At 52.9% G+C, this 27,500-nt stretch overlaps 2 protein-coding genes across 2 annotated transcripts in view; one reads left to right on the top strand and one right to left on the bottom strand.

Annotated features, from left to right (window-relative positions):
* Positions 1-27,500, bottom strand: part of LOC115536003 (uncharacterized) — a 75,590-nt gene that overhangs the window by 43,724 nt on the left and 4,366 nt on the right. The gene's annotated exons all lie outside the window — the stretch shown is intronic.
* LOC115536002 (proline-rich protein HaeIII subfamily 1-like) overlaps positions 13,937-27,500 on the top strand; it is a 20,321-nt gene continuing 6,757 nt past the window's right edge. Inside the window, exons 1-2 of the mRNA XM_030347659.1 lie at positions 13,937-14,088; positions 25,404-25,957. Of these exons, the coding sequence (XP_030203519.1) occupies positions 13,937-14,088; positions 25,404-25,957 (706 nt within the window). The remainder of the gene's footprint in view (positions 14,089-25,403; positions 25,958-27,500) is intronic.

Here is a 27,500-nt window from a genome sequence, read left to right as displayed (position 1 = left end):
GACCATCTCCGAGGCCCCCTGCCAGGCGGGGGGGGGGGGGGGGGGGTGACGGCGTTTGAACGGCTGGCCCCCCCCACTGAGTGGGGGGGAACGCAGTCGGGGGGGGGGGGGCTTGGAGCCAGTCACCATGACGACCGAAGCATCACAGCACCAGCCCACCACACCGCACACACACGGTGTGTGTGTGTGTGTGTGTGTGTGTGTGTGTGTGTGTGTGTGTGTGTGTGTGTGTGTGTGTGTGTGTGTGTGTGTGTGTGTGTGTGTGTGTGTGTGTGTGTGTGGAGAGCCACCTAAGACCATCAGGCCCCGACCAGCCCTGGGCTGCGGGTGTCAGGCTGCCTCAACACCCCCCCCCCCCCCCCCCCCCCCGCAGTCAGTGAGGCAGGGTGTCACCACACACACACACACACACACACACACTTTATTGTTTCTCCAATACCGTCCTGACACCTCTCTCCCCCTCTCTGCCCCCCCCCCCAGAATGGCTGGCTCAGCAGTTGCAGGTTGGTTGTCTATAAAAGTATTGGTACAAATATAAACCGTCTATACTCTGGAGACATGGTCAATCTATATGAGGTCTGAGCAGGAATGGGCACAGTGCCAGAGGAAAGACAATGAGGTGTGTGTGTGTGTGTGTGTGTGTGTGTGTGTGTGTTACCAAGTGATCGATGGCGCACTCCTGACCCCCTGAGTCAGTTCAAGATGAACATCCACGCCCATATAAGGAGATGCCAAAATCGATTTCCTTTTAGGCCGGTGAGTGTAAAAGCAGAAACCATTAAAGTAACCATTAGAGAGGATGTCTCTGCGCTGCCCCCCCCCCCCCCCCCCCCCTCCTGCACCTGACGGACACCCTGGCTGTAAGCACCCGCACTCGGGACCAAGATGGAGCCAGCCCTACTTACACCCGCATCTGACCGGTTTCCCGACGGTGAGATGATTCCATTCTTCCAGCGAGCGCCCCGCTGCAAGCGCACCGCCCCCCCCCCCCCCCCCCCCCCCCCCCCCCCCCCGGAGGACAGCGAGCGCCCCGCTGCAAGCGCACCGCCCCCCCGCCCCCCCCCCCCCCCCCCCCCCCCGGAGGACAGCGAGCGCCCCGCTGCAAGCGCACCGCCACCCCGCCCCCCCCCGCCCCCCCCCCGGAGGACAGCGAGCGCCCCCCCGCCCCCCCCCCCCCCCCCCCCCGGAGGACAGCGAGCGCCCCGCTACAAGCGCACCGCCCCCCCGCCCCCCCCCCCCCCCGGAGGACAGCGAGCGCCCCCCCGCCCCCCCGCCCGGAGGACAGCGAGCGCCCCGCTGCAAGCGCACCGCCCCGCCCCCCCCCGCCCCCCCCCCCCGGAGGAAAAGTAGACGCATCGGACGGAACGCCGGGAGTGCCAGACTCCGGTGTCACGCTGCGTGTGGGATTTCCTCGGCCAGTGTAACCACGTTCGTCCGGGCTGTCAGACGAGGGCTCGACCAATGGGGTCTCACACGACCCCTCCTCCCCGCCCCCCAAACAAGATGTCTCCCGCGCCGTCCGGCGTGTGTTCAGACCAGACCAATCAGGACTGAACCAGTAAAGAGCGGCCCCCTCCAGAGGGGCGTCGCCCCCCAGAGCATCGCCCCCCGCCGCCGCTAAGCTAATGGTCAGAACCCTGGGGTACGCTAGCCCTGCCGCCGCTAAGCTAATGGTCAGAACCCTGGGGTACGCTAGCCCCGCCGCCGCTACGCTGATGGTCAGAACCCTGGGGTACGCTAGCCCCGCCGCCGCTAAGCTAATGGTTAGAGAGAGACGCCTCGGGCTCACTGAGGGAACCAACCGCAGGCACACGCAAACCAGCTCATTTATTAACCTCCGTAAACGTCGACCACCGTCCCCGGAAACACACCGGCACTCATTACAGCGAACCGCAAGGGAGCTACCATGCTAACAGGATGGAAGCTAACCCTGGACCCCGTACAGCAAGGGAGCTACCATGCTAACAGGATGGAAGCTAACCCTGGACCCCGTACAGCAAGGGAGCTACCATGCTAACAGGATGGAAGCTAACCCTGGACCCCGTACAGCAAGGGAGCTACCATGCTAACAGGATGGAAGCTAACCCTGGACCCCGTACAGCAAGGGAGCTACCATGCTAACAGGATGGAAGCTAACCCTGGACCCCGTACAGCAGCGGTCGAAACCAGAAAACCCTTTGGATGAAGAGAGATGTAAACAAGAAGTCAAAGTGTTCATTTATATGTCGATAGATATCTATATTTCATATTATTATGAAGTCAGTCAAACAGTCTGGCGTGTGTCCACGTCCTCACAAACCTCTCCTAGACTCACTCTGGGCTGGAACCAGCCCTCGTCTGGCTGAGGGAACCCATGGTGACACGCACACACACAGATACACACACACAGCTACACAGACACACAAACACACACGCACGCACACAGCTACACCCCCTTGTCCAGCGGTTTGGACGGAAACATGGACACACACCAACAACCACACACTAATCGGACTAACACACAACAGTAAACGCACACACAAACACTATTACAGACATAACCACACAACCATACACACACCCTCCCTCTCCCCAGCTAGACAGACTGAGAGGCAGGGATTTGTGGAGAGGATGGGGTGTGTGTGTGTGTGTGTGTGTGTGTGTGTGTGTGTGTGTGTGTGTGTGTGTGTGTGTGTGTGTGCGTGTGCGTGTGTGCGTGTGCGTATGTGTAGATGGAGGATAGCGAGGGGAGCTGATTGAGGACCGACGGCCTGCACTGATTACATCCGCACACACACACACACACACACACACACACACACACACACACACACACACAATTACAATGACACTGCACACCCCGGGACACAGACACACACCTCCAAAAATACCTGCATCTCCAGCCTGTCTAGTTAGGGCTGTTGCAACACTGAGTGTAATATTTGTCACACACACACACACACACACACACACACACACACACACACACACACACACACACACACACACACACACACACACACACACACACACACACACACACACACACACACACACACACCATGCATGAGGAAACGTGCATATCTGTAGAACACATGAATATAACCCCCCCCCCCTCGCCTCAGGGCCAGGGGGGCCGCAGACAGCTGACAGATTCACACCTCGGCCTGCAGAGCACACATTAACACACAGCGCTCACACCAGGGCTGCCCCGCCGGCGCGCACACACACACACACACACACACACACACACACACACACACACACACACACACACACACACACACACACACACACACACACACACACACACACACACACACACACACACTGGTGCACCTGCAGCATGACACAGGGAAGCACACACACGCCCCTGATCAGCCGTATGTTAAGCTGAACTGCCTCCAGCCTCTCCTGGGTCTGTGAAGCCCACCGTACGTCATTTAGGAGGTCGGTACCACGAGTCCTCGCTGAGTCCCTGCACACACGCAGTTGCACGCTGATGCACGTGCACACAGGCTGGTGCACTCTGGTGCACACTGATGCACGTGCACACACGCTGGTGCACGCTGATGCACGTGCACACGCGCTGGTGCACTCTGATGCACGTGCACATGCGCTGGTGCACATGCGCTGGTGCACTCTGATGCACGTGCACATGCGCTGGTGCACATTGATGCACGTGCACACGCACTGGTGCACGCTGATGCACGTGCACACGGGCTGGTGCACGTGCACACGCTTAACGCCGCATGGCGGTGAAGCGTGGTCCCACAAGGTAAGGTAAGGGGGGCTATGCGGGGTCCAGGTAAGGTAAGGGGGGCTATGCGGGGTCCAGGTAAGGTAAGGGGGGCTATGCGGGGTCCAGGTAAGGTAAGGGGGGCTATGCGGGGTCCAGGTAAGGTAAGGGGGGCTATGCGGGGTCCAGGTAAGGTAAGGGGGGTTATGCGGGGTCCAGGTAAGGTAAGGGGGGCTATGCGGGGTCCAGGTAAGGTAAGGGGGGCTATGCGGGGTCCAGGTAAGGTAAGGGGGGCTATGCGGGGTCCAGGTAAGGTAAGGGGGGCTATGCGGGGTCCAGGTAAGGTAAGGGGGGCTATGCGGGGTCCAGGTGAACAAGAGAGTCCAGAGTCTCCTTCTCTTTGTTTACTTTTGCGCACCAATCAGAGACATTAACAGATGCTTCCATGGAAACACCACATGAAACAGCCATCTTCTAGAGTCAGAGTCCTTCGCTGGTTTAAATGATTAAGATTTGAACATGATGTAAGTGCCTGTTCATCTCTGACAGCCGCAGGCGTGGCGAAGGTTTGAGCAGCCCAGAAGTGCGGGGCTGAAGGTGAAAGTGTGAGTCGCACCCCAGAAGAGTGAGCTTTGGCAGCCCTGGCGTGAGGCTGGACCTACCTCGCTAGAGCGCTAATGGAGGACAGAGAGGAGGGCGAACAGCAGAGAGGAGCTGGGAGATGGTCTGCCGCCGCCGCACGTGGCGTTCGTGCGCCGCAGTGAGTCCCAGACGTTGACGTCGTAAACGATGTTTCGGGTGGATCCACTTTGGGAATAAGTGTTAAACCCTTCCGAGCGCTGGCCTCCGGAGGGATGTCAGGCTCCTGTAATCCCAAATCAAATGAAGGCCAAGCGCGGAGGTCCAAACTACTCCTCCTTTATGATCTGACTTCATCACTCGCCTCCACCTCCGGCGCCGCTGGGGACTCTCGTGTACCAAGAGCCTGGAGGAAGACAACCACAGCCAATCGGGTGGCTCTCCAGCGGGGGATGGGCGGGACGCGATGCTCGATGGACCAATGAAGTGAGGAGGTGTGACCGATGAACGTAATGATTGAGTTGACTACTTACCGCCTTTATCTCTTACTGACGTTACTACGGTTTGTTGCTAATTGTCGCTTGATTTAGACACAATGCTTATAATCTTACATTTCATGATCGAGTGGACAAGGTAGCTAGTGAGGAGGCTACCTAGGGAGTGGACAAGGAAGTTAGTGAGGAGGCTAGCTAGGGAGTGAACAAGGTAGCTAGTGAGAGGCTCGCTATGAGGTGGACAAGGAGGTTAGTGAGGAGGCTAGCTAGGGAGTGAACAAGGGAGCTAGTGAGAGGCTCGCTATGAGGTGGACAAGGAGGTTAGTGAGGAGGCTAGCTAGGGAGTGAACAAGGGAGCTAGTGAGAGGCTCGCTATAAGGTGGACAAGGAGGTTAGTGAGGAGGCTACCTAGGGAGTGAACAAAGAAACTAGAGAGCGACACTCAAAAAAAGTGAGGAAGCAGGAATGGAAGATAGAAAAGGAGGTTAGTTGGCAGGTTAGCCAGGATGCTAGCAAAGGATGTGATAGATGGAAAGAGGTTAGCCAGGCTTGAGGAGGCCGGTTCTACCCCTGTGCTCAGCGGAGAATGGTTCTGCCCCTTCACTGAGCGGAGGCCGGTTCTACCCCTTCACCGAGCCGTTCTACCCCTTCACTGAGCGGTTCTACCCCTTCACTGAGCGGTTCTGCCCCTTCACTGAGCGGTTCTGCCCCTTCACTGAGCCGTTCTACCCCTTCACTGAGCCGTTCTACCCCTTCACTGAGCGGTTCTACCCCTTCACTGAGCCGTTCTACCCCCTCACTGAGCGGTTCTAACCCTTCACTGAGCGGTTCTACCCCCTCACTGAGCGGTTCTAACCCTTCACTGAGCGGTTCTAACCCTTCACTGAGCGGTTCTAACCCTTCACTGAGCGGTTCTAACCCTTCACTGAGCGGTTCTAACCCTTCACTGAGCGGTTCTACCCCTTCACTGAGCGGTTCTACCCCCTCACTGAGCGGTTCTAACCCTTCACTGAGCGGTTCTGCCCCTTCACTGAGCGGTTCTAACCCTTCACTGAGCGGTTCTAACCCTTCACTGAGCGGTTCTAACCCTTCACTGAGCGGTTCTACCCCTTCACTGAGCGGTTCTACCCCCTCACTGAGCTGTTCTACCCCCTCACTGAGCGGTTCTACCCCTTCACTGAGCGGAGGCCGGTTCTTTGGCTGCGCTGAGGAGACCCCAGATAAGGAGTGTGTTCCCGGCTCAGAGCAGCAGCTTGTTCCGCTAATTGCGCCGCACATCGCCGTGTCTTTGTTGTGTTTATTATTATCTATTTATTAATGAATCCATCACAAGGCGTCAGTCTCCCAGCTGGCAGCAGTGACGACGACACCATGATCAAGTCATCGCCATGACAACGCAGAGGACCAAGGACCCCACACTGGTCCTGTAATGATCAGGCGATGCTTGTACTGTTCACGACGTAGCCATCACCTCCAGAACGCCGGCTAGCTCCGGTTCAGCCGGCTAGGTCCGGTTAGGTCCGGTCCCCCCCGGGAGGGGACGAGGAGGCTAGTGAGGAGGCTAGTGAGGAGGCTAGTGAGGAGGCTAGCTAGGGAGGGGACGGGGAGGCTAGTGAGGAGGCTAGTGAGGAGGCTAGCTAGGGAGGGGACGAGGAGGCTAGTGAGGAGGCTAGTGAGGAGGCTAGCTAGGGAGGGGACGAGGAGGCTAGTGAGGAGGCTAGTGAGGGGACGAGGAGGCTAGTGAGGAGGCTAGTGAGGAGGCTAGCTAGGGAGGGGACGAGGAGGCTAGTGAGGAGGCTAGTGAGGAGGCTAGCTAGGGAGGGGACCTAGAGGCTTCTCCGTTCCACCGCCAGGGTTCGCCAGCGGTCAGAGGGCCGTGGCCTTGGTCCCCCGACCTGGAAGGTTCATCACAGCTCGGCACTGGGCCCCGTAGAGCGGGCTCGGGGCCCGTAGAGCGGCACTGAGCCCGTAGAGCGGCACTGGGGCCCGTAGAGCGGCACTGGGGCCCGTAGAGCGGGATCGGCGCCCCGTAGAGCGGCACTGGGCCCGTAGAGCGACACTGGGCCCGTAGAGCGGCACTGGGGCCCCGTAGAGCGGCACTGGGCCCGTAGAGCGGCACTGGGGCCCCGTAGAGCGGCACTGGGCCCGTAGAGCGGCACTGGGGCCCGTAGAGCGGCACTGGGCCCGTAGAGCGGGATCGGCGCCCCGTAGAGCGGCACTGGGCCCGTAGAGCGGCACTGGGGCCCGTAGAGCGGCACTGAGCCCCGTAGAGCGGCACTGGGGCCCCTAGAGCGGCACTGGGCCCCGTAGAGCGGCACTGGGGCCCGTAGAGCGGCACTGAGCCCGTAGAGCGGCACTGGGGCCCGTAGAGCGGCACTTGGGCCCCGTAGAGCGGCACTGGGCCCGTAGAGCGGCACTGGGCCCCGTAGAGCGGCACTGGGCCCCGTAGAGCGGCACTGGGGCCCGTAGAGCGGCACTTGGCCCATACAGCGGCACTGGGGCCCGTAGAGCGGGGTCGGGGCCCCGTAGAGCGGCACTGGGGCCCAGTAGAGCGGGCTCGGGGCCCAGTAGAGCGGGCTCGGGGCCCAGTTGAGCGGCACTGGGCCCCGTAGAGCGGGCTCGGGCCCCGTAGAGCGGGCTCGGGCCGGCCGAGTCCATTCCAGGGAATAAGCGAGGGGGGACCTGAACCCTCGTCCGTCCGGCCTTTCATCTCCAAAGGAACGCAGCCCGGCAGCAGGTGATGCAACACCGCCCGCACAACCAGAAATACTACGCCTGTTATACGCATGTAGAGTTCACACACCCACACACCCACACACACATATACAGTTCACGCACACACACACACACCCACCCACCCACCCACCCACACACACCCACACACACATATACAGTTCACGCACACACACACACACACACACACACACCCACCCACCCACCCACACACATATACAGTGCTAGACTGATGTTTAGTGGAACAGGTAGAGAAGGGAGGAGGAGGAGAAGCTGCCATTCCTCTAAGGGAGAGCGTGCACGTGGGTTTATGCACGTGGTTTACGCACGTGGCTGCATTCACATGGATGGGCTCCAGTTGTGATGTCACAACAGGACGGGGTTCCGTTATTAACGGACCAATCATCTCCTACCTGATTAGCGCCCATTCCTGCGCCAGAAGCTGTCCATCTGAAGACCACGTTATTACTGTTCCCCTCTGCTCCCCTCCCTGCTGACTCTCCCTCCTCCCTCCCCCTACCAACCACCTCCTCTTCCTCCTCCTCCATGTCTCCCCTCCCTCCTCCCCCTACCTCCCTCCGCCTCCTCAGTATCTCCCCCTCCCTCCCCCTCCCTCTTCCTCCTCCATATCTCCCCTCCCTCCTCCTCCTCCCTCCCTCCCCCCTCCTCCTCAGTATCTCCCCCTCCCTCCCCTCCCTCCTCCCTCTCGAGCCCACTTCCACTCTCTCTTTTATGTTTCCATTCTCAAGACATGATGAAACACCAGTGTGTGTGTGTGTGTGTGCATTAACCCTGAACCATATGCTCTTTGTGTCCAACAATGGTAGAAGGTTAAAGGAGAGAAAACTCACACACACACACACACACACACACACACACACACACACACACACAGACTGTCACACACACTGTCACACACACACACACAGTAATAATCTACCACATTACATGAATTCTTATTGTTCCACAATGCAAACATGAAACCTGTTCTAAAACGCAGAAAATTCAAAGGAAAATATTAATGTATTAAATCCAAAATCCTAGTTTATATCTAGATAGACATGGTATCAATATCTAGATAGAGATGGTACTAATATCTAGATAGTGTAGAGCTGGTACAAATATCTAGATGGTGTAGAGCGGGTAACAATATCTAGATATGTAGAGCTGGTGTAAATATGTAGATAGTGTAGTGCTGGTATCATTGTTGTAGAGCTGGTGTTAATATGTAGATAGTGTCGCGCTGGTATCAGTAAGAGCATTGTGCAGTAAGAGCATTGTGCAGTAATGCAGTAACAGCATTGTGCAGTAATGCAGTAACAGCATTGTGCAGTAATGCAGTAACAGCATAGTACAGTAACAGCATTGTGCAGTAATGCAGTAACAGCATAGTGCAGTAATGCAGTAACAGCATTGTGCAGTAATGCAGTAACAGCATTGTGCAGTAATGCAATAACAGCATAGTGCAGTAACAGCATTGTGCAGTAATGCAGTAACAGCATAGTGCAGTAATGCAGTAACAGCATTGTGCAGTAATGCAGTAGCAGCATAGTGCAGTAATGCAGTAACAGCATTGTGCAGTAACAGCATTGTGCAGTAATGCAGTAACAGCATTGTGCAGTAATGCAGTAACAGCATTGTGCAGTAATGCAGTAACAGCATTGTGCAGTAATGCAGTAACAGCATTGTGCAGTAACAGCATAGTGCAGTAGTGCAGTAACAGCATTGTGCAGTAATGCAGTAACAGCATTGTGCAGTAATGCAGTAACAGCATAGTGCAGTAACAGCATTGTGCAGTAATGCAGTAACAGCATAGTGCAGTAATGCAGTAACAGCATAGTGCAGTAATGCAGTAACAGCATAGTGCAGTAATGCAGTAACAGCATTGTGCAGTAATGCAGTAACAGCATTGTGCAGTAATGCAGTAACAGCATAGAGCAGTAATGCAGTAACAGCATAGAGCAGTAATGCAGTAATAGCATAGTGCAGTAATGCAGTAACAGCATAGTGCAGTAATGCAGTAACAGCATTGTGCAGTAATGCAGTAACAGCATAGTGCAGTAATGCAGTAACAGCATTGTGCAGTAACAGCATTGTGCAGTAATGCAGTAACAGCATTGTGCAGTAATGCAGTAATAGCATTGTGCAATAATGCAGCAACAGCATAGTGCAGTAATGCAGTAACAGCATTGTGCAGTATGGAGTAACAGCATAGTGCAGTAATGCAGTAATGCAGTAACAGCATTGTGCAGTAATGCAGAAACGGCATTAAACAGCAACAGCCACTCTTTCCGTCTGATGGCCATGTGTTGGGGCTAGGGTTAACCCTAACACAGCATCAGTGGGCTGCTATGCAGGGCACACTCTGTGCAGGCTGCTCCTTGAAAACGGTGTCCATGAGTGAATGGATGAATGTGTGGATACATGGTGTGTGTGTGTGTGTGTGTGTGTGTAGGAGCATTCATGTAGACTGTGTGTTGGGAGGGGAGCGATATTCCATGTTGATGTTCAAACAGTGGGGGGATAGTAGGATAGGTCCACAAAATGAGCAAGTGAGAGAGAGAGAGAGAGAGAGAGAGAGAGAGAGAGAGAGAGAGAGAGAGAGAGAGAGAGAGAGAGAGAGAGAGAGAGAGAGAGAGAGAGAGAGAGAGAGAGAGAGAGAGAGAGAGAGAGAGAGAGAGAGAGAGAGAGAGACATGAAAGAGAATGGCAAACTTAATCCTGAGGCCCCGAAATAAAAGAAATCTGCTATTTTTGCCTAAAGATGCACCTATGCCTCTCCCCCCCTCTCCCCACCTCTGCCTGTCTTTCTGCCTATAAAGGTTTTTTTCCAGGGGACACCTGATCAAGACGTATACATCACCTTGCTGTCCTCACAGAGCTGCCAAACAAAGCAACGCCAGCCAATAATACAGCAGTCAGAGGAGTGGAGAAAAAATAGTAGCAGACAGACAGACAGACAATTAAAGCAGCGTGTGTGAATGTGATCACACAGCCTGAGGAACATCACCCCCGGCCCCCCTCCCCGAGGTCCCCACAGCTCTATGAGCACTGAGGGGAGGTGTGTGTGTGTGTGTGTGTGTGTGTGTGCGTGTGTGTGTGTTCAGTGGAATCAGCCCAGTGTTTGATAGCGTAGCGGCCTCCTGGCTGATGGAGCCAGGGTGCGTTCAGCTAAAGCTCGGAGGCCGACCGGACGGCCCCCCTATGGCCCCCCCATGGCCCCTCCACGGCCCCCCTACGGCCCCCCTACGGCCCCCCCTACGGCCCCTCCACGGCCCCCCTATGGCCCCGCCACGGCCCCCCCTACGGCCCCCCCACGGCCCCTCCACGGCCCCCCTACGGCCCCGCCACGGCCCCGCCACGGCCCCCCTACGGCCCCGCCACGGCCCCCCTACGGCCCCCCTACGGCCCCGCCACGGCCCCCCTACGGCCCCTCCACGGCCCCCCTACGGCCCCGCCACGGCCCCTGGAGGTGGAGGAGGAGAAGAGGAGGAGATGGAGACAACAGAGGGAGCTGCAGGAGGAGAGCGAGAGATACGTCATTGACCCTCGCTAATGGAGGCGCTACGCTAGCATGCACTCGTGTCATTAGCGAGCCTTCCAGAGGCGGGCGGCGAACAGGATGTAGAACCGCCGGCCGTGACTATGGTTACGCCTCAACCGCCACAGCGCTGGCACCTCCGGCCATGGAGCAGGAGGAAGGAGAGGAGAGAGGAGGAGGAGGAGGAGGAGGAGGAGGAGGAGGAGCAGGAGGAAGAGGAGGAGGAGGAAGAGGAGAGGAGGAAGAGGAGGGGGAGAGAGAGGATGAGGAGGAGGAAGGAGAGGAGGAGGAGGAGGAGGAGGAAGGAGAGGAGAGAGGAAGGAGGAGAGGAAGGAGGAGGAGGAGGAGGAAGAGGAGGGGGAGAGAGAGGAGGAGAGAGAGAAGGAGGGAGAGGATGAGGAGGAGGAAGGAGGAGGAGGAGGAGGAGGAGCAGGAGGAAGGAGAGGAGAGAGGAAGGAGGAGAGGAAGGAGGAGGAGGAGGAGGAAGAGGAGGGGGAGAGAGAGGAGGAGAGAGAGAAGGAGGGAGAGGATGAGGAGGAGGAGGAGAGGAGGAGGAGGAGGAGGAGCAGGAGGAAGGAGAGGAGAGAGGAGGAGGAGGAGGAAGGAGAGGAGGAGGAGGAGGAGCAGGAGGAAGGAGAGGAGAGAGGAGGAGGAGAGAGGAGGAGGAGGAGGAGGAGGAGGGGGAGAGAGAGGAGGAGAGAGAGAAGGAGGGAGAAGAGGAGGAGGAGGAAGGAGAGGAGGAGGAGGAGAGGAGGAAGGAGAGGAGAGAGGAGGAGGAAGGAGAGGAGAGAGGAGGAGGAGGAAGAGGAAGGAGAGGAGAGAGGAGGAGGAAGGAGAGGAGAGAGGAGGAGGAGGAAGAGGAAGGAGAGGAGGAGGGGAGGAGAGAGGAGGAGGAGGAAGGAGAGGAGGAGGAGAGGAGGGGGAGGGGGAGGAGGAGGAGGAGGAGGAGGAGGAGAGAGGAGGAGGAGGAAGGAGAGGAGGAGGAGAGGAGGGGGAGGGGGAGGGGGAAGGAGAGGAGAGAGGAGGAGGAAGGAGAGAGGAGGAGAAAGTGGGAGAGGTGGGAGGAGGAGGAGAATACAAGAGGTGAGGAAAGGAGCCGAGAGGAGGGATGAGGAGAGCAGGAATGAGGAGGAGAGGAAGAGATACAGCTTTAGAGTTCGTGCTTAGACCCAGTACAAAGTGTGCGCACAGACTGACTGATTGATGTCCTTCACACTGTGTGTGCACACGTCCCCACCAAGTGTGGATCCCTGTGTTTGTTCTAATATACACAGACAACGAGAGACAAGAATAAGAGAAGAGTGGGGAGGAGAGGAGAGAAGAGGAGAAGGGAGGAGAGACTGAATGCAAGGAGAAATCTTCATAGAGAGCAACAACAGGAAAAGATTGCTTTAAACCACCGTGAAGGTTTGGAGAAAACACTACAGACCTAAAAAACTAGACGTAAACACAACGTTAAACACTAGACGTAAAACACTACATAAGTAAAACACTGGACGTTAAACAATAGACGTAAAACACCATCGACGTAACAGACTGGACGTTAAACACTGACGTAAATCACTAAAGAGCTAAAACACTATAGACCTAAAAAACTATGGAGGTAAAACACTAGACCTAAAACGCTATAGACCTAAAACACTAGACCTAAAACACTAGACGTAAAACACTACAGACGTAAAACACTAGACGTTAAACTCTAGACCTTAACGCCAGACGTCATCTCTAGACGTAAAACTTTAGACGTCAAACTTTAAAGACATAACGCGGGGGCAGTGTGATTGCCTTTCAACGTGCGTTCAATCACTTTATTATTAAGGTGATTGAACAAGCTTGCTATTAAACTTGAATCATCCTTTAAATCCTTCAATAATTATCTCATCTCATCTCATCGTCATCCGCTTATCCGGGGTCGGGTCGCGGGGGGAGCAGCTCAAGCAGGGGGCCCCAGACTTCCCTTTCCCGGGCCACATTGACGAACTCTGACGGGGGGATCCCGAGGCGTTCCCAGGCCAGTGTTGAGATATAATCTCTCCACCTAGTCCTGGGTCTTCCCCGAGGTCGACTCCCCACTGGACGTGCCTGAAACACCTCCCAGGGGAGGCGCCCAGTGGGCATCCTTGCCAGATGCCCGAACCACCTCAGCTGACTCCTTTCTAAGTAAAGGAGCAGCGGCTCTAATCCGAGTTCCTCACGGATGGTTGAGCTTCTCACCCTATCCCTAAGGGAGACGCCAGCCACCCTTCTGAGAAAACTCATCTCGGCCGCTTGTACCCGCGATCTCGTCCTTTCGGTCATCACCCAGCCCTCATGACCATAGGTGAGGATAGGAACGAAGATCGACCGGTAGATCGAGAGCTTTGCCTTGCGGCTCAGCTCTCTTTTCGTAACAACGGTGCGGTAAAGCGAACGCAATACCGCCCCCGCTGCTCCAATTCTCCGGCCAATCTCACGCTCCATAGTACCCTCACTCGCGAACAAGACCCCGAGGTACTTGAACTCCTTCACTTGGGCTAAGGACTATATTATATTAAGTATAAAATAAACAAGTATAGAACCGACTGTATTAAGTATAAATCAACTGCAGGCCACAATGATGATATGCTTCTTTAAATAACTAAAGAAAGTAAAAAGAAGGATGGACAGAGAGGAGGAGGAAGAGGAGCGGGAGGAGGAGGAGGCTGAGGAGACCCCCGTCTCCTCTGGGCCGGTGGGCCGCAGACCGCTGGCTACAAAGCAGAGTCCAGCAGGGCCCGCCCCCCCGGGCCCCCCGGGCCCCTGGCTGTACGAGCAGCACAACCGAACCCGTGCCCCCCTCCAGCGTCGCGAACACCTTGGAACGCCGAGGGGATGGGGGCGCCACGCAGTGAACATGGCCGCCATGCGCCACTTTGTCCCTGCTCCCCCCTTGGCCCTGAATGCTGGGGGACCTCAGGGGCCCCACAGCCCAGGGGCCCACAGCCCAGGGGCCCGACGGCGAGGCACCACTCTGCTGAAACCACATGAAAACCTCTTCAGAGGAAGGTCTGGAATCAGCAGAATGAACAATAAGCAAACCTCTTCAGAGGAAGGTCTGGGATCAGCAGAATGAACAATAAGTAAACCTCTTCAGAGGAAGGTCTGGGATCAGCAGAATGAACAATAAGTAAACCTCTTCAGAGGAAGGTCTGGGATCAGCAGAATGAACAATAAGTAAACTTCTTCAGAGGAAGGTCTGGGATCAGCAGAATGAACAATAAGTAAACCTCTTCAGAGGAAGGTCTGGGATCAGCAGAATGAACAATAAGTAAACTTCTTCAGAGGAAGGTCTGGGATCAGCAGAATGAACAATAAGTAAACCTCTTCAGAGGAAGGTCTGGGATCAGCAGAATGAACAATAAGCAAACCTCTTCAGAGGAAGGTCTGGGATCAGCAGAATGAACAATAAGTAAACCTCTTCAGAGGAAGGTCTGGGATCAGCAGAATGAACAATAAGTAAACTTCTTCAGAGGAAGGTCTGGGATCAGCAGAATGAACAATAAGTAAACCTCTTCAGAGGAAGGTCTGGGATCAGCAGAATGAACAATAAGTAAACCTCTTCTGAGGAAGGTCTGGGATCAGCAGAATGAACAATAAGTAAACCTCTTCAGAGGAAGGTCTGGGATCAGCAGAATGAACAATAAGTAAACCTCTTCAGAGGAAGGTCTGGGATCAGCAGAATAAACAATAAGTAAACCTCTTCAGAGGAAGGTCTGGGATCAGCAGAATGAACAATAAGTAAACCTCTTCAGAGGAAGGTCTGGGATCAGCAGAATGAACAATAAGTAAACCTCTTCAGAGGAAGGTCTGGGATCAGCAGAATGAACAATAATTAAAGCGTAACTCTCCTCCTCCAGCCGAATCCTGATGCTTAATATGATTTAAGAGGATTTAATCACTGCTGAATACTAACCACAGAGACAGATTACCCTCACTACTCAGAGGTACCCTCACAACTCAGAGGTACCCCCACTACTCAGGCCCCGTCCACACGAAGCCGAAACGGGCAAAACCGTTACGGTTTCGATCTATCCGGTTTCGAAGTATCTCCGTAAAGACGAAGCCAAGCGAAACCGGATAGATCTGTAGAAACGCTGTAGTAAACATTCCAGGCCCATAAGGGGCGCTGCTTCTGGTACACAAATCCAGAAGAAGAAGAGGCGAGCATGCGCATAAAGGCTGCCCCCCGAACCACTAACAACACAAACAAACAGCTCTTCTACGATGGCAAACTAGATTCTCAATAAATAATGGCTTAGCAACCCAACAAGGGACATGATATGCTGCAGAACGATTACAAGCTTGTAGTCCGCCATCATCTTTTTTGTTGTGATTTCTGAGACTCCGCGGGCTTAAGAGCCATTGGCTAGGAGGTCGAGGGGTGGGGCAATGACGTCATGGTTTGCGGTTTCAGTCGGTTTCAGGCGTCCACACGAAACCAAAACAAAACCGGATAGATTTTAAACCACCTCCGAGGGTGGTTTCAGAAGTTTGCGGTTTCGGTCAGCGGATTCGCCGGCTTCGGGTGGACAGAAGGCCGAACCATACGAGACCTTTGCGGTTTCGCCATGAAATCGGCTTCGTGTGGACGGGGCCTCAGTGTCCACCCAGACGTGTGCCGGATGGATCGACTCCCCGGTCGCCCCCCCGCCCCGGCGGACTGTTCCAACTCGGTAGGCTGTTGGGTCGATGCATGTGCCAGATGTCTGGGTGGACTCTTTCACCGTCAGTAGGAGACTCCATGGTCACCCCTGGTGGTTCACAAAAAAAGACCCTTGACTCACACTGGTTTAACGCCTTGACTCACACTGGTTTAACGCCTTGACTCAAACTGGTTTAACGCCTTGACTCAAACTGGTTTAACGCCTGGACTCAAACTGGTTTAACGCCTTGACTCACACTGGTTTAACCCAACTGTCTTTACTCAAACTGGTTTAACGCCTTGACTCACACTGGTTTAACCCAACTGTCTTTACTCAAACTGGTTTAACGCCTTGACTCACACTGGTTTAACGCCTTGACTCAAACTGGTTTAACGCCTTGACTCAAACTGTCTTAACTCCCCTACTCAAACTGGTTCAACCCAACTGCCTTTACTCAAACTGGTTAACCCATACTGCCTTTACCAAAACTGGTTTGACCTAAACTGCCTTTACTCAAACTGGTTTAACGCCTTGACTCACACTGGTTTAACGCCTTGACTCACACTGGTTTAACGCCTTGACTCACACTGGTTTAACGCCTTGACTCACACTGGTTTAACGCCTTGACTCACACTGGTTTAACGCCTTGACTCACACTGGTTTAACGCCTTGACTCAAACTGGTTTAACGCCTTGACTCAAACTGGTTTAACGCCTTGACTCAAGCCGTCTTAACTCCCCTACTCAAACTGGTTCAACCCAACTGCCTTTACTCAAACTGGTTAACCCATACTGCCTTTACCAAAACTGGTTTGACATAAACTGCCTTTACTCAAACTGGTTTAACTCAAACTGCCTTTGCTCAAACTGGTTTGACCTTAACTGCCTTTACTCAAACTGGTTTAACGCAACTGCCTTTATTCAAACTGGTTTGACCTTAACTGCCTTTACTCAAACTGGTTTAACGCAACTGTCTTGACTTAAACTGGTTAAACTAAAACTGCCTTTACTGGTTTAACGCCTTGACTTAAACTGGTTTAAGACCTTTCCTCAAACTGGTTTAACGCCTTGACTCAAACTGGTTTAAGACCTTTCCTCAAACTGGTTTAACGCCTTGACTCAAACTGGTTTAAGACCTTTCCTCAAACTGGTTCCTCAATCTGCTTCCCCTCCCTGGTTCCCCCAGGCTCCTCTGAGGTCCAGGCTGCAGTGGGACCAGGAGGGGGAGTCTGCCCCCCCCCCTCGCCCGCCCTAGACGGCCACCTTTGATTCCACATCCCCAGACCTGACAGTGCCTCGTCAGTTACGCAACACCTCTGGCGCTCCTCGGATTAGCATGAATTAGCGCCGCCGCCTAAAGCCTCTCAGGCAGCGGCGCTACGCAGCCTCCCTTCAGCTAGCTCCCTTCAGCTAGCTCCCTTCAGCTAGCTCCCTTCAGCTAGCAGTGTGCAGCGACCAAACCGTCGAGTGTCATTTTAATGACTGATAGCCGTTGTATTGTAAAACGTATTATCTGGCCTTAGTCCTCGTCTGTGTGAGCCTCTCTGTGGGCAGGAAGACGTGCTTATCAGAGCGGCGACGGCCATGTGGGGATCTTGGTTCCTAATGGATTTGTCCGCTACGGTTGAGGTTGTATCATAAACCCAACGTTTCCCCGATGGAGTCCGTTAATCCACCTGTCGCTGCCGTCCCTCAGAGGCTAACAGGGTGATTCCAGGAGATTCCAGGAGATTCCAGGCGATTCCAGGTGATCTCCGGCTCCGAGGGGATTTCAGACGTGCACGGCGCTGGGTTTGTGCGGAGAGACGTCGTCATCTGGGCCTCAGAGCCCAGCGGCTCCTGGGGTCATTGCACACGGGGGGGGGGGCAGTCTTCTGATCCCCCCCCGCTGAGTGGTTAAAATAAGTGCAGAGGTGGCCAATCGAAGGCCCCGTAGCTCTTCCTTCCATAACACCACGAGCCAATCAGACGATTCCTCCTGAAGCTCGTTCCAGTGGTTCTTCCACACAACAACGGGACACTAAATAAGTTACAACAATAACACAAAGCGGATAATGGCCCCTAAACCAACAGACCCCCCAGCGCTGGAACCAGAGGCTGGAGGTGGGGTGAAGGGAGAGCACTATTGCAGCATAAACTTTCTCAGGTGGCGATCATTTTTTCATTCATTTGAATTGATACACTACTCTTAATGTGACTTATTTCCGAATGCATTTTTTTACATTTCCTAATCGTTTCGTTTGCTTCTACTTTCTGCTGTGAGTCCAGATATCCTGTGGGTGATTATCGATTATCTGTCCTAGCTGTCGACAGAGTGCTTCTAGAAGAATCTACGAGCAATGTTCTCCACCTTGTCTGCAGTCACCGAACCGTCGTCACTGAGGGGATGGGGGTAGGATGTGTTTCATGTCCCCAGAAGGGAGAGGAGGGGACGGAGGAGAGAGGAGAGAGGAGGGGGAGGGGAGGAGAGAGAAGAGGAAGAGAGAGGAGAGGAAGAGAGAGGAGAGATAAGAAAGGAGAGGAGAGAAGCCAGGGAGGAGGAGGCCAGATGACAGGATGAGACCATAACCCAAGGCTTCAGTTTCCTTCGCAGCTTTTACCGACCGACACATGCATCCGCTGAATTCTGATTCATGTCGATGTAATCACATATGGGCCCCATTATCACATATGAGCCCCATTATCAGAGACCTGAGGACAAAGCAAACGCCAACCGACTCGATGCTGCTTGGCTGGAATCCACAGCGACATAAGTGAAGGATTTACAACCAGACATAACCAGACATCACCGAAGTGATATGAACACCGGTTGATTTCTGCCACCTTCCTCCCAGACTACTCATGTCTCACCATGGAGTGAGGAGGTATGAGGTCATATGTTGGTGTGGGCTTCACCGGTGGACTGCCAACCAAAACTGAAAAGAGGCGACCGAAAGCAAGTAGAGAGAGCGAGGCGATGGCGGCCGAGAGACGACCAGAGGTGGGGGCCGAGACCTAGAAAGCGGTAGAGTGAGGCCGACAGTCCAAAGCGTGAATGAGTGACTGCCACAATAAAGGCGAGCGATAAGGCGCCCTGGCCTCGCGGTCGTTCTGTCCATCAGAGGGGAGAAGGGGCAGGCGTCGGCTGGACCAGCCCTCCTGAGCATGCGTGCAGATGGCACTAGGGACGGGGGGGACATGACCCCCTCAGATTCATAGTGACCCCCCCCCACTGTCCCAACATTGTATTGTGTTGTATTGTATTATAATACTTAACTGTGTAGCAACTGCAGTAGCTGCTATCATGGCTGTAACACTTGGAATTGGTTAGCCTAGCGATTGTGGTACGTGCACTTGGTTCTATGAACATCCTTTCTGTACCGACAGCGATATATTGATGCACTTCTTATGACAAATGTACTTATTGTAAGTCGCTTTGGATAAAAGCGTCTGCTAAATGCCCTAAATGTAAATGTAAATGTCCATACATAAGGCGACAAACATCTCCGGAAAAACTGAGGATTAATGTTCCGTTAGTTAGACTAATATTCGTGCAGCGCGCATTGAGAGCCCGGCTTTTGTGTGCTACGACTAATGGTTCGTTCCAGTCGTGCATGAATGTTGGAATTTCCGAGCTTCAAGTCCAGAATTTTAATCAGAACCCCCCCCGTGAAGTCGGATCTCCAACTCGGAAAGTCTGATTAATCTCACCAGCCAGACATAGAATTCATGCTATCTTCTACTCACGTAAACAGTAGTTAGTTACATGTTTTGTTGTACGTTTGTGAGGCTGGGAAGCGCTGGGAGCACTCAACTTTGGGGTTACGTTGTTCCAAGCTCAAAGTTCAGACTTTCAGTGTAAATTGAACACACCCTGAGGCACGACTCTCACTCCCCAGGGTCCTAAACGGAAGTGGTAGCTGCACCTGTACCTGTTGCGGTGATCATTGTCTACTATGACAGAGTGGGTGCTTCATGAAAAAACTAAATGAAGAAGCAAAAAACAATCAGAGCGTTTTTTCAAAACACAAACAATGTACGCCTGTTGCCTGTTGACTTTCCCAGATGTGGCAGCTAATCGATTTGTAATGTTGAGTAGCTAGAGACATTATTAAATGGCATTTGCTCTTACCTGAAGTAAGCCTCCCCCCTTGGCCCTGAACGCTGGGGGACTCAGGGGCCCCACAGCACAGGGGCCCCACAGCCCAGGGGCTAAATGTAAGGCTAAATGTAAAATATAAGTATTTTTAGGCCGTAGGTGAATACCTTTAATGTTTTTTCATTTTTATGTATAATCTTATTTTAACGAGAAAATTCCTAAAGACATTTTGAGCTTGCCTGGCTCTGGCCCATACATTAATACCTTGTCATTCTCTTTAGATAGCTACCTAACACAAGCATATTAATACCGTTTCATTCTCTGTAGCTAGCTGGAGATTGTTGATGGTGGTGCCCATATTATCTGCTGAGGCAGAGCACCGGTTTAGTGGGTTACGCAGATTGAAGACATGGTTGAGATCAACCATGACGCAAAAAAGACTCAATGGCATTGCTGTGTGCCATATTCACCAAGAGAGGCTTGACAGACTGGACGGACAAGAAATTGCCCAGAAGTATGCTCAGGGTAATGAAAGGAGGAGAGATGTTTTTGGGTCCTTCAGTGAGTCTGCTTAGACAGTAAATTTGTTTTGCATTTTTTCATTTATGTAAATATGTTAACTCTTCTGAGTGTATACACAAATGTTTAAATAAAACATATTTTGCATTAGGCATGACGTTTTTGCTGGTGATTGGCATTCCAGACAAATAACAGTTTCATCATACATGGCTAGTGTTGATCAAGTAGGCCTTTGTTTAACAATGTTCACTGTTGTTTATCCATGATTTCAAATAAGAATAGTGCAATTTAGTGCAAACCATTGGCCCATAGGCTATTACGAAAGTAACTACTTGAGCATAGTGGCATAGTGATAGACTATTAGCATAGTGGGAGGATCTCTATACTGTATATCTATCTCTAAGCGGCTGTGCCATCTATCTATACACATGGAGATATAGTGAGGGAGAGAGGGCGAGAGCGAGAGCAAAGAGCTCTATCCACATTTGTGGATTTGGAATGGGAGAGAGGAATGGGTAACAATCAATTAGACTGAGGGGAAATGGTAGCTTATGTTGAACGATATTTACATCGAGAAGGTAAAACGCTCACAGGTTCAACCCCAGAGGCTGAGCCCTCGTCAGAGAATTACCAACCGGTTTGATCCAGAGAACACAGGATCTGGTTCAAGAACGACCGAGCCCAGGAGCAAATACAGGTTTCTTATCAGCAGCAGCAGACGGCTCATCGTCAGGGAGCGATATCTGCATAGGTTCATCAATAACCCATCAATAACCCAGCAATAACCCATCAATAACCCAGGCCACACACAGCCTTGTGTCAGCCAAGATCTCCCTATCAATAATCTCCTCTGGGCAAACATTATGAAACATTTAGATATGAGCAGAACGCCTTCAGCAGGCAGTGAACTACAGCCATGAAACATGGCTGTAGTTCACTGCCTGCTGAAGATACCCTGAGACCACCACAACCTGAGACCACTGAGACCACCACAACCTGGGACCACCACAACCTGAGACCACCACAACCTGAGACCACCACAACCTGAGACCACCACAACCTGGGACCACCACAACCTGAGACCACCACAACCTAAGACCACTGACCACTGGGACCACCACAACCTGAGACCACCACAACCTGAGACCACCACAACCTGAGACCACCACAACCTGGGACCAACACAAGCTGAAGCTAACACGACCTTAAGCCCAAATGCTACTTGGCTAATGCCAATCGTCCCTCTGTTTAGCCAAGTGATGGTAAACGGAGTGCATCCGTGCTGCGCTTTCCTAGCCAGTGGCCACTCAAAGCTTTACAACACAGCCTCACATTCCACCATTCATGCACGGTTAGTGCATGCACTCTTCACCCCCCTCTCTCCTTTCCAGCCCTCCTCTTCCTCATCCCCTCAGCCCTCCTTAAGGCCCTCACCCTGTCTCATTTCCTCTCTCCCTCTTTACCGCCTCCCCCCCTCCCTCCCCCTCTCTCTCCTATCCATGATGTTAATCTTCTGATTTAGATTCAGTCCTGCTCACACTCCTGGTTGGTTCACCACCAACCACCCCCCTCTCCGCTGTCTCCCCCCCCCCTGTCTCGCTCCCCCTGTCTCCCCTTCTCCCCTTCTCCCCGCCTCTCCCCCGCTCCCTCCCCCTCTGTCTCCCCTTCTCCCCCTCTCCCCGCCTCTCCCCCGCTCCCTCCCCCTCTGTCTCCCCTTCTCCGCCCCGCTCTCGCTGTCACCCCCTCTCCCCCCCTCACTCCCACCGGCTCCCCCACCGTGGTTCTATAGTGCGGTTCTACCTTTGGTTCTATCTGTTGTCTATATTGTGGTTCCATCTGTTGTCTATATTGTGGTTCTATCTGTTGTCTATATTGTGGTTCTATCTTTGGTTCTATCTGTTGTCTATATTGTGGTTCCATCTGTTGTCTATATTGTGGTTCTACCTTTGGTTCTATCTGTTGTCTATATTGTGGTTCTATCTGTTGTCTATATTGTGGTTCTACCTTTGGTTCTATATGTTGTCTATATTGTGGTTCTATCGTTGGTTCCATCTGTTGTCTATATTGTGGTTCTATCTGTTGTCTATATTGTGGTTCTATCTTTGGTTCTATCTGTTGTCTATATTGTGGTTCCATCTGTTGTCTATATTGTGGTTCTACCTTTGGTTCTATCTGTTGTCTATATTGTGGTTCTATCTGTTGTCTATGTTGTGGTTCTATCTGTTGTCTATCTTTGGTTCTATCTGTTGTCTATATTGTGGTTCTATCTGTTGTCTATATTGTGGTTCTACCTTTGGTTCTATATGTTGTCTATATTGTGGTTCTATCGTTGGTTCCATCTGTTGTCTATATTGTGGTTCTATCTGTTGTCTATATTGTGGTTCTACCTTTGGTTCTATCTGTTGTCTATATTGTGGTTCTATCTTTGGTTCTATCTGTTCTATCTGTTGTCTATATTGTGGTTCAATCTGTTGTCTATATTGTGGTTCTATCTGTTGTCTATCTTTGGTTCTATCTGTTGTCTATATTGTGGTTCTACCTGTTGTCTATATTGTGGTTCTACCTTTGGTTCTATATGTTGTCTATATTGTGGTTCTATCTGTTGTCTATATTGTGGTTCTATCTTTGGTTCCATCTGTTGTCTATATTGTGGTTCCATCTGTTGTCTATATTGTGGTTCTACCTTTGGTTCTATCTGTTGTCTATATTGTGGTTCTATCTGTTGTCTATATTGTGGTTCTATCTGTTGTCTATCTTTGGTTCTATCTGTTGTCTATATTGTGGTTCTATCTGTTGTCTATATTGTGGTTCTATCTGTTGTCTATATTGTGGTTCTATCTGTTGTCTATCTTTGGTTCTATCTGTTGTCTATATTGTGGTTCTATCTGTTGTCTATATTGTGGTTCTACCTTTGGTTCTATATGTTGTCTATATTGTGGTTCTATCGTTGGTTCCATCTGTTGTCTATATTGTGGTTCTATCTGTTGTCTATATTGTGGTTCTACCTTTGGTTCTATATGTTGTCTATATTGTGGTTCTATCGTTGGTTCCATCTGTTGTCTATATTGTGGTTCCATCTGTTGTCTATATTGTGGTTCTATCTTTGGTTCTATCTGTTGTCTATATTGTGGTTCTATCTTTGGTTCTATCTGTTGTCTATATTGTGGTTCTATCTGTTGTCTATATTGTGGTTCTATCTGTTGCCTATATTGTGGTTCTATCTGTTGTCTATATTGTGGTTCTATCGTTGGTTCTATCTGTTGTCTATATTGTGGTTCTATATGTTGTCTATATTGTGGTTCTATCTTGTTTATATTGTGGTTCTATCGTTGGTTCTATCTGTTGTCCATATTGTGGTTCTATCTGTTGTCTATATTGTGGTTCTATCAGTTGTCTATATTGCGGTTCTCTCTGTGGTTCTATCTGTGGTTCTATATTGCGGCAGGATCTTTGGTTCTATCGGGGGTTCTACCTGTGATTCTCTCTGTGGTTCTATCTGTGGTTCTATATTGTGGCTCTGTCTTTGGTTCTATCGTGGGTTCTACCTGTGATTCTCTCTGTGTTTCTATCTGTGGTTCTATATTGCGGCTCTGTCTTTGGTTCTATCGGGGGTTCTACCTGTGATTCTCTCCGTGGTTCTATCTGTGGTTCTATATTGCGGCTCTGTCTTTGGTTCTATCGGGGGTTCTACCTGTGATTCTCTCTGTGGTTCTGCGGTTCTAGCTGCGTTCCTATCTGCGGTTGTACTTAACTATTCATCCAGTCATCAAGTATTCAGCGAGGGCGTTTATACTGTGTCGGAGCGCAGGAAGGGATTAATTATGGCGTATTAAACAGCCCAGAAGTGAGGCATTATTAATTCATCTGCTAAACTCGTCAGTTTGGGGACAGCTAAGGGTTCCGCGTTGAGTTTGTTCTCAAGACGTTCTGTGTTCAGGCGAGCAGAACGGCCCCCATTCACAACTCGACAGGGAACAGCTGTGACATCACAGGGAGCCGGCCCCATCACAGTCAACCTCACACCGGTTGACCAATGGCAGCCCAGTGGTTATTCCTATTATTCCAATATGGATTAGGATCGTTGGCATAACTCGGATCCTGACAGGGTGAAGAGGATGAGCGGATGAGGAAAGGAGGGAGGGATGGAGCAGAGAAGGAAACGAGTGAGGAGAGGAGAGGACAGAGGAGCGGACACGAGGAGTGAGGAGAGGACACGAGGGGAGGACACGAGGAGAGAGGAGAGGACACAAGGAGAGAGGAAAGGACACAAGGAGAGAGGGGAGGACATGAGGAGGGAGGATAGGACACAAGGAGAGACGAGCGGACATGAGGACAGGACACGAGGAGAGAGGAGAGGACACGAAGAGAGAGGTTGGAGCCTCAACACACACACACACACACACACACACACACACACACACGTCTGCTAGTCGAAAGTGGCTGAGCCAATCAGCATATTTCATTATATTTTAAATCAAATCAGCATGCCTCTCTTCACAGCCCTAAGTGGAATACATTATGGGATGGAGGAAGTCATTGAATCCTCTGCTACTAGTCGCACGGAGAAAGAAATAATCAAAACATCAAATATTGAAGATGGCCTCAGATCAAAACAGGAAGACAAGAGAGGTCAGCTGATGTAACACACGCACACACACACACACACACACACACACACACAGTCTTTGAACTGTTATCAGGGTTCGAACTCCATCAGATAGGAGATGAAGAGGAGGAGGAGGAGGAGGAAGCGACTCAGCAATGGACTGATTTGATTGGAGGTAGAGGGAAGATGGGAACAGGAAGATGTTCATAACAAGACGACGAGGAGTCAAATCCTCGCCTTCCTTCCCCACATGAAGCTCAGAGCTCCTGGGCTGAACAACCCAGCATCAGGGGGCCCCCTGGGGTCAGGGGCCAACGTCTGGCCCCCCAGACCAGCATCAGGGCCCCCCCCCTGGGGTCAGGGGCCAAAGTCTGGCCCCCCAGACCAGCATCAGGGGGGCCAGACTTTGGCCCCTGACCCCAGGAGCCAAAGTCTGGCCCCCCAGACCAGCATCAGGGCCCCCCCCCTGGGGTCAGGGGCCAAAGTCTGGCCCCCCAGACCAGCATCAGGGGGCCCCCTGGGGTCAGGGGCCAAAGTCTGGCCCCCCAGACCAGCATCAGGGGGGCCAGACTTTGGCCCCTGACCCCAGGAGCCAAAGTCTGGCCCCCCAGACCAGCATCAGGGCCCCCCCCCTGGGGTCAGGGGCCAAAGTCTGGCCCCCCAGACCAGCATCAGGGGGGCCCCCTGGGGTCAGGGGCCAAAGTCTGGCCCCCCAGACCAGCGTCAGGGGGGCCCCCTGGGGTCAGGGACCAGAGTCTGGCCCCCCAGACCAGCATCAGGGGGGCCCCCTGGGGTCAGGGCCACCCCCTGGGGTCAGGGGCCATCGTCAGGTCCACTCATCTAGCGGAAAGAAATGGAAACGTTATCCTCAAGAAGCTGAAGAGAACCTTCCTGTTCAAGGGATCAGAAGACCCCCAAGTAGACCCCCAAGTAGACCCTGTAGTAGACCCCAAAGTAGACCCTCTAGTAGACCCCCAAGTAGACCCTCTAGTAGACCCCCTCTCCAGTAGACCCTCTAGTAGACCCCCAAGTAGACCCCCAAGTAGACCCCCAAGTAGACCCTCTAGTAGACCCCCAAGTAGACCCTCTAGTAGACCCCCAAGTAGACCCTCTAGTAGACCCCCTCTCCAGTAGACCCTCTGGTAGACCCCCCAGTAGACCCTCCAGAAGACCCTCTCTCCAGTAGACCCTCCAGTAGACCCTCCAGTAGACCCTCCAGTAGACCCCCAAGTAGACCCTCTCTCCAGTAGACCCCCAAGTAGACCCCCTCTCCAGCAGACCCCCAAGTAGACCCCCTCTCCAGTAGACCCCCTCTCCAGTAGACCCCCAAGTAGACCCTCTCTCCAGTAGACCCCCCTCTCCAGTAGACCCCCTCTCCAGTAGACCCTCTCTCCAGTAGACCCTCTAGTAGACCCTCTCTCCAGTAGACCCTCTCTTCAGTAGACCCCCTCTCCAGTAGACCCCCAAGTAGACCCTCTCTCCAGTAGACCCTCCAGTAGACCCTCTCTCCAGTAGACCCCCTCTCCAGTAGACCCTCTAGTAGACCCCCAAGGAGACCCCCAAGTAGACCCTCTAGTAGACCCCCAAGTAGACCCTCTAGTAGACCCCCAAGTAGACCCTCTAGTAGACCCCCAAGTAGACCCTCTAGTAGACCCCCAAGTAGACCCTCTAGTAGACCCCCTCTCCAGTAGACCCTCTGGTAGACCCCCCAGTAGACCCTCCAGAAGACCCTCTCTCCAGTAGACCCTCCAGTAGACCCCTGGCAAGTAGACCCTCTCTCCAGTAGACCCTCCAGTAGACCCCCTCTCCAGTAGACCCCCAAGTAGACCCTCTCTCCAGTAGACCCTCTCTCCAGTAGACCCTCCAGTAGACCCTCTCTCCAGTAGACCCCCTCTCCAGTAGACCCCCTCTCCAGTAGACCCCTCTCTCCAGTAGACCCCCTCTCCAGTAGACCCTCTCTCCAGTAGACCCCCAAGTAGACCCTCTCTCCAGTAGACCCTCTCTCCAGTAGACCCCCAAGTAGACCCTCTCTCCAGTAGACCCCCTCTCCAGTAGACCCTCTCTCCAGTAGACCCTCTCTCCAGTAGACCCTCCAGTAGACCCTCCAGTAGACCCTCTCTCCAGTAGACCCTCTCTCCAGTAGACCCTCTCTCCAGTAGACCCTCTAGTAGACCCCCTCTCCAGTAGACCCCCTCTCCAGTAGACCCCCTCTCCAGTAGACCCCCTCTCCAGTAGACCCTCTCTCCAGTAGACCCTCTAGTAGACCCCCTCTCCAGTAGACCCTCTAGTAGACCCCCTCTCCAGTAGACCCCTCTCTTCAGTAGACCCCTCTCTCCAGTAGACCCCTCTCTTCAGTAGACCCCCTCTCCAGTAGACCCCCTCTCCAGTAGACCCTCTAGTAGACCCCCTCTCCAGTAGACCCTCCAGTAGACCCCCTCTCCAGTAGACCCTCTAGTAGACCCCCTCTCCAGTAGACCCTCTCTCCAGTAGACCCTCCAGTAGACCCCCTCTCCAGTAGACCCCTCTCTCCAGTAGACCCCCTCTCCAGTAGACCCCTCTCTTCAGTAGACCCC

The sequence above is a fragment of the Gadus morhua genome, chromosome 22, assembly GCF_902167405.1.
Source record: "Gadus morhua chromosome 22, gadMor3.0, whole genome shotgun sequence".
Taxonomy (NCBI): domain Eukaryota; kingdom Metazoa; phylum Chordata; class Actinopteri; order Gadiformes; family Gadidae; genus Gadus; species Gadus morhua.
Note: the sequence above shows the minus strand (reverse complement) of the source record. Positions and strands in the feature narration are given on the sequence as shown.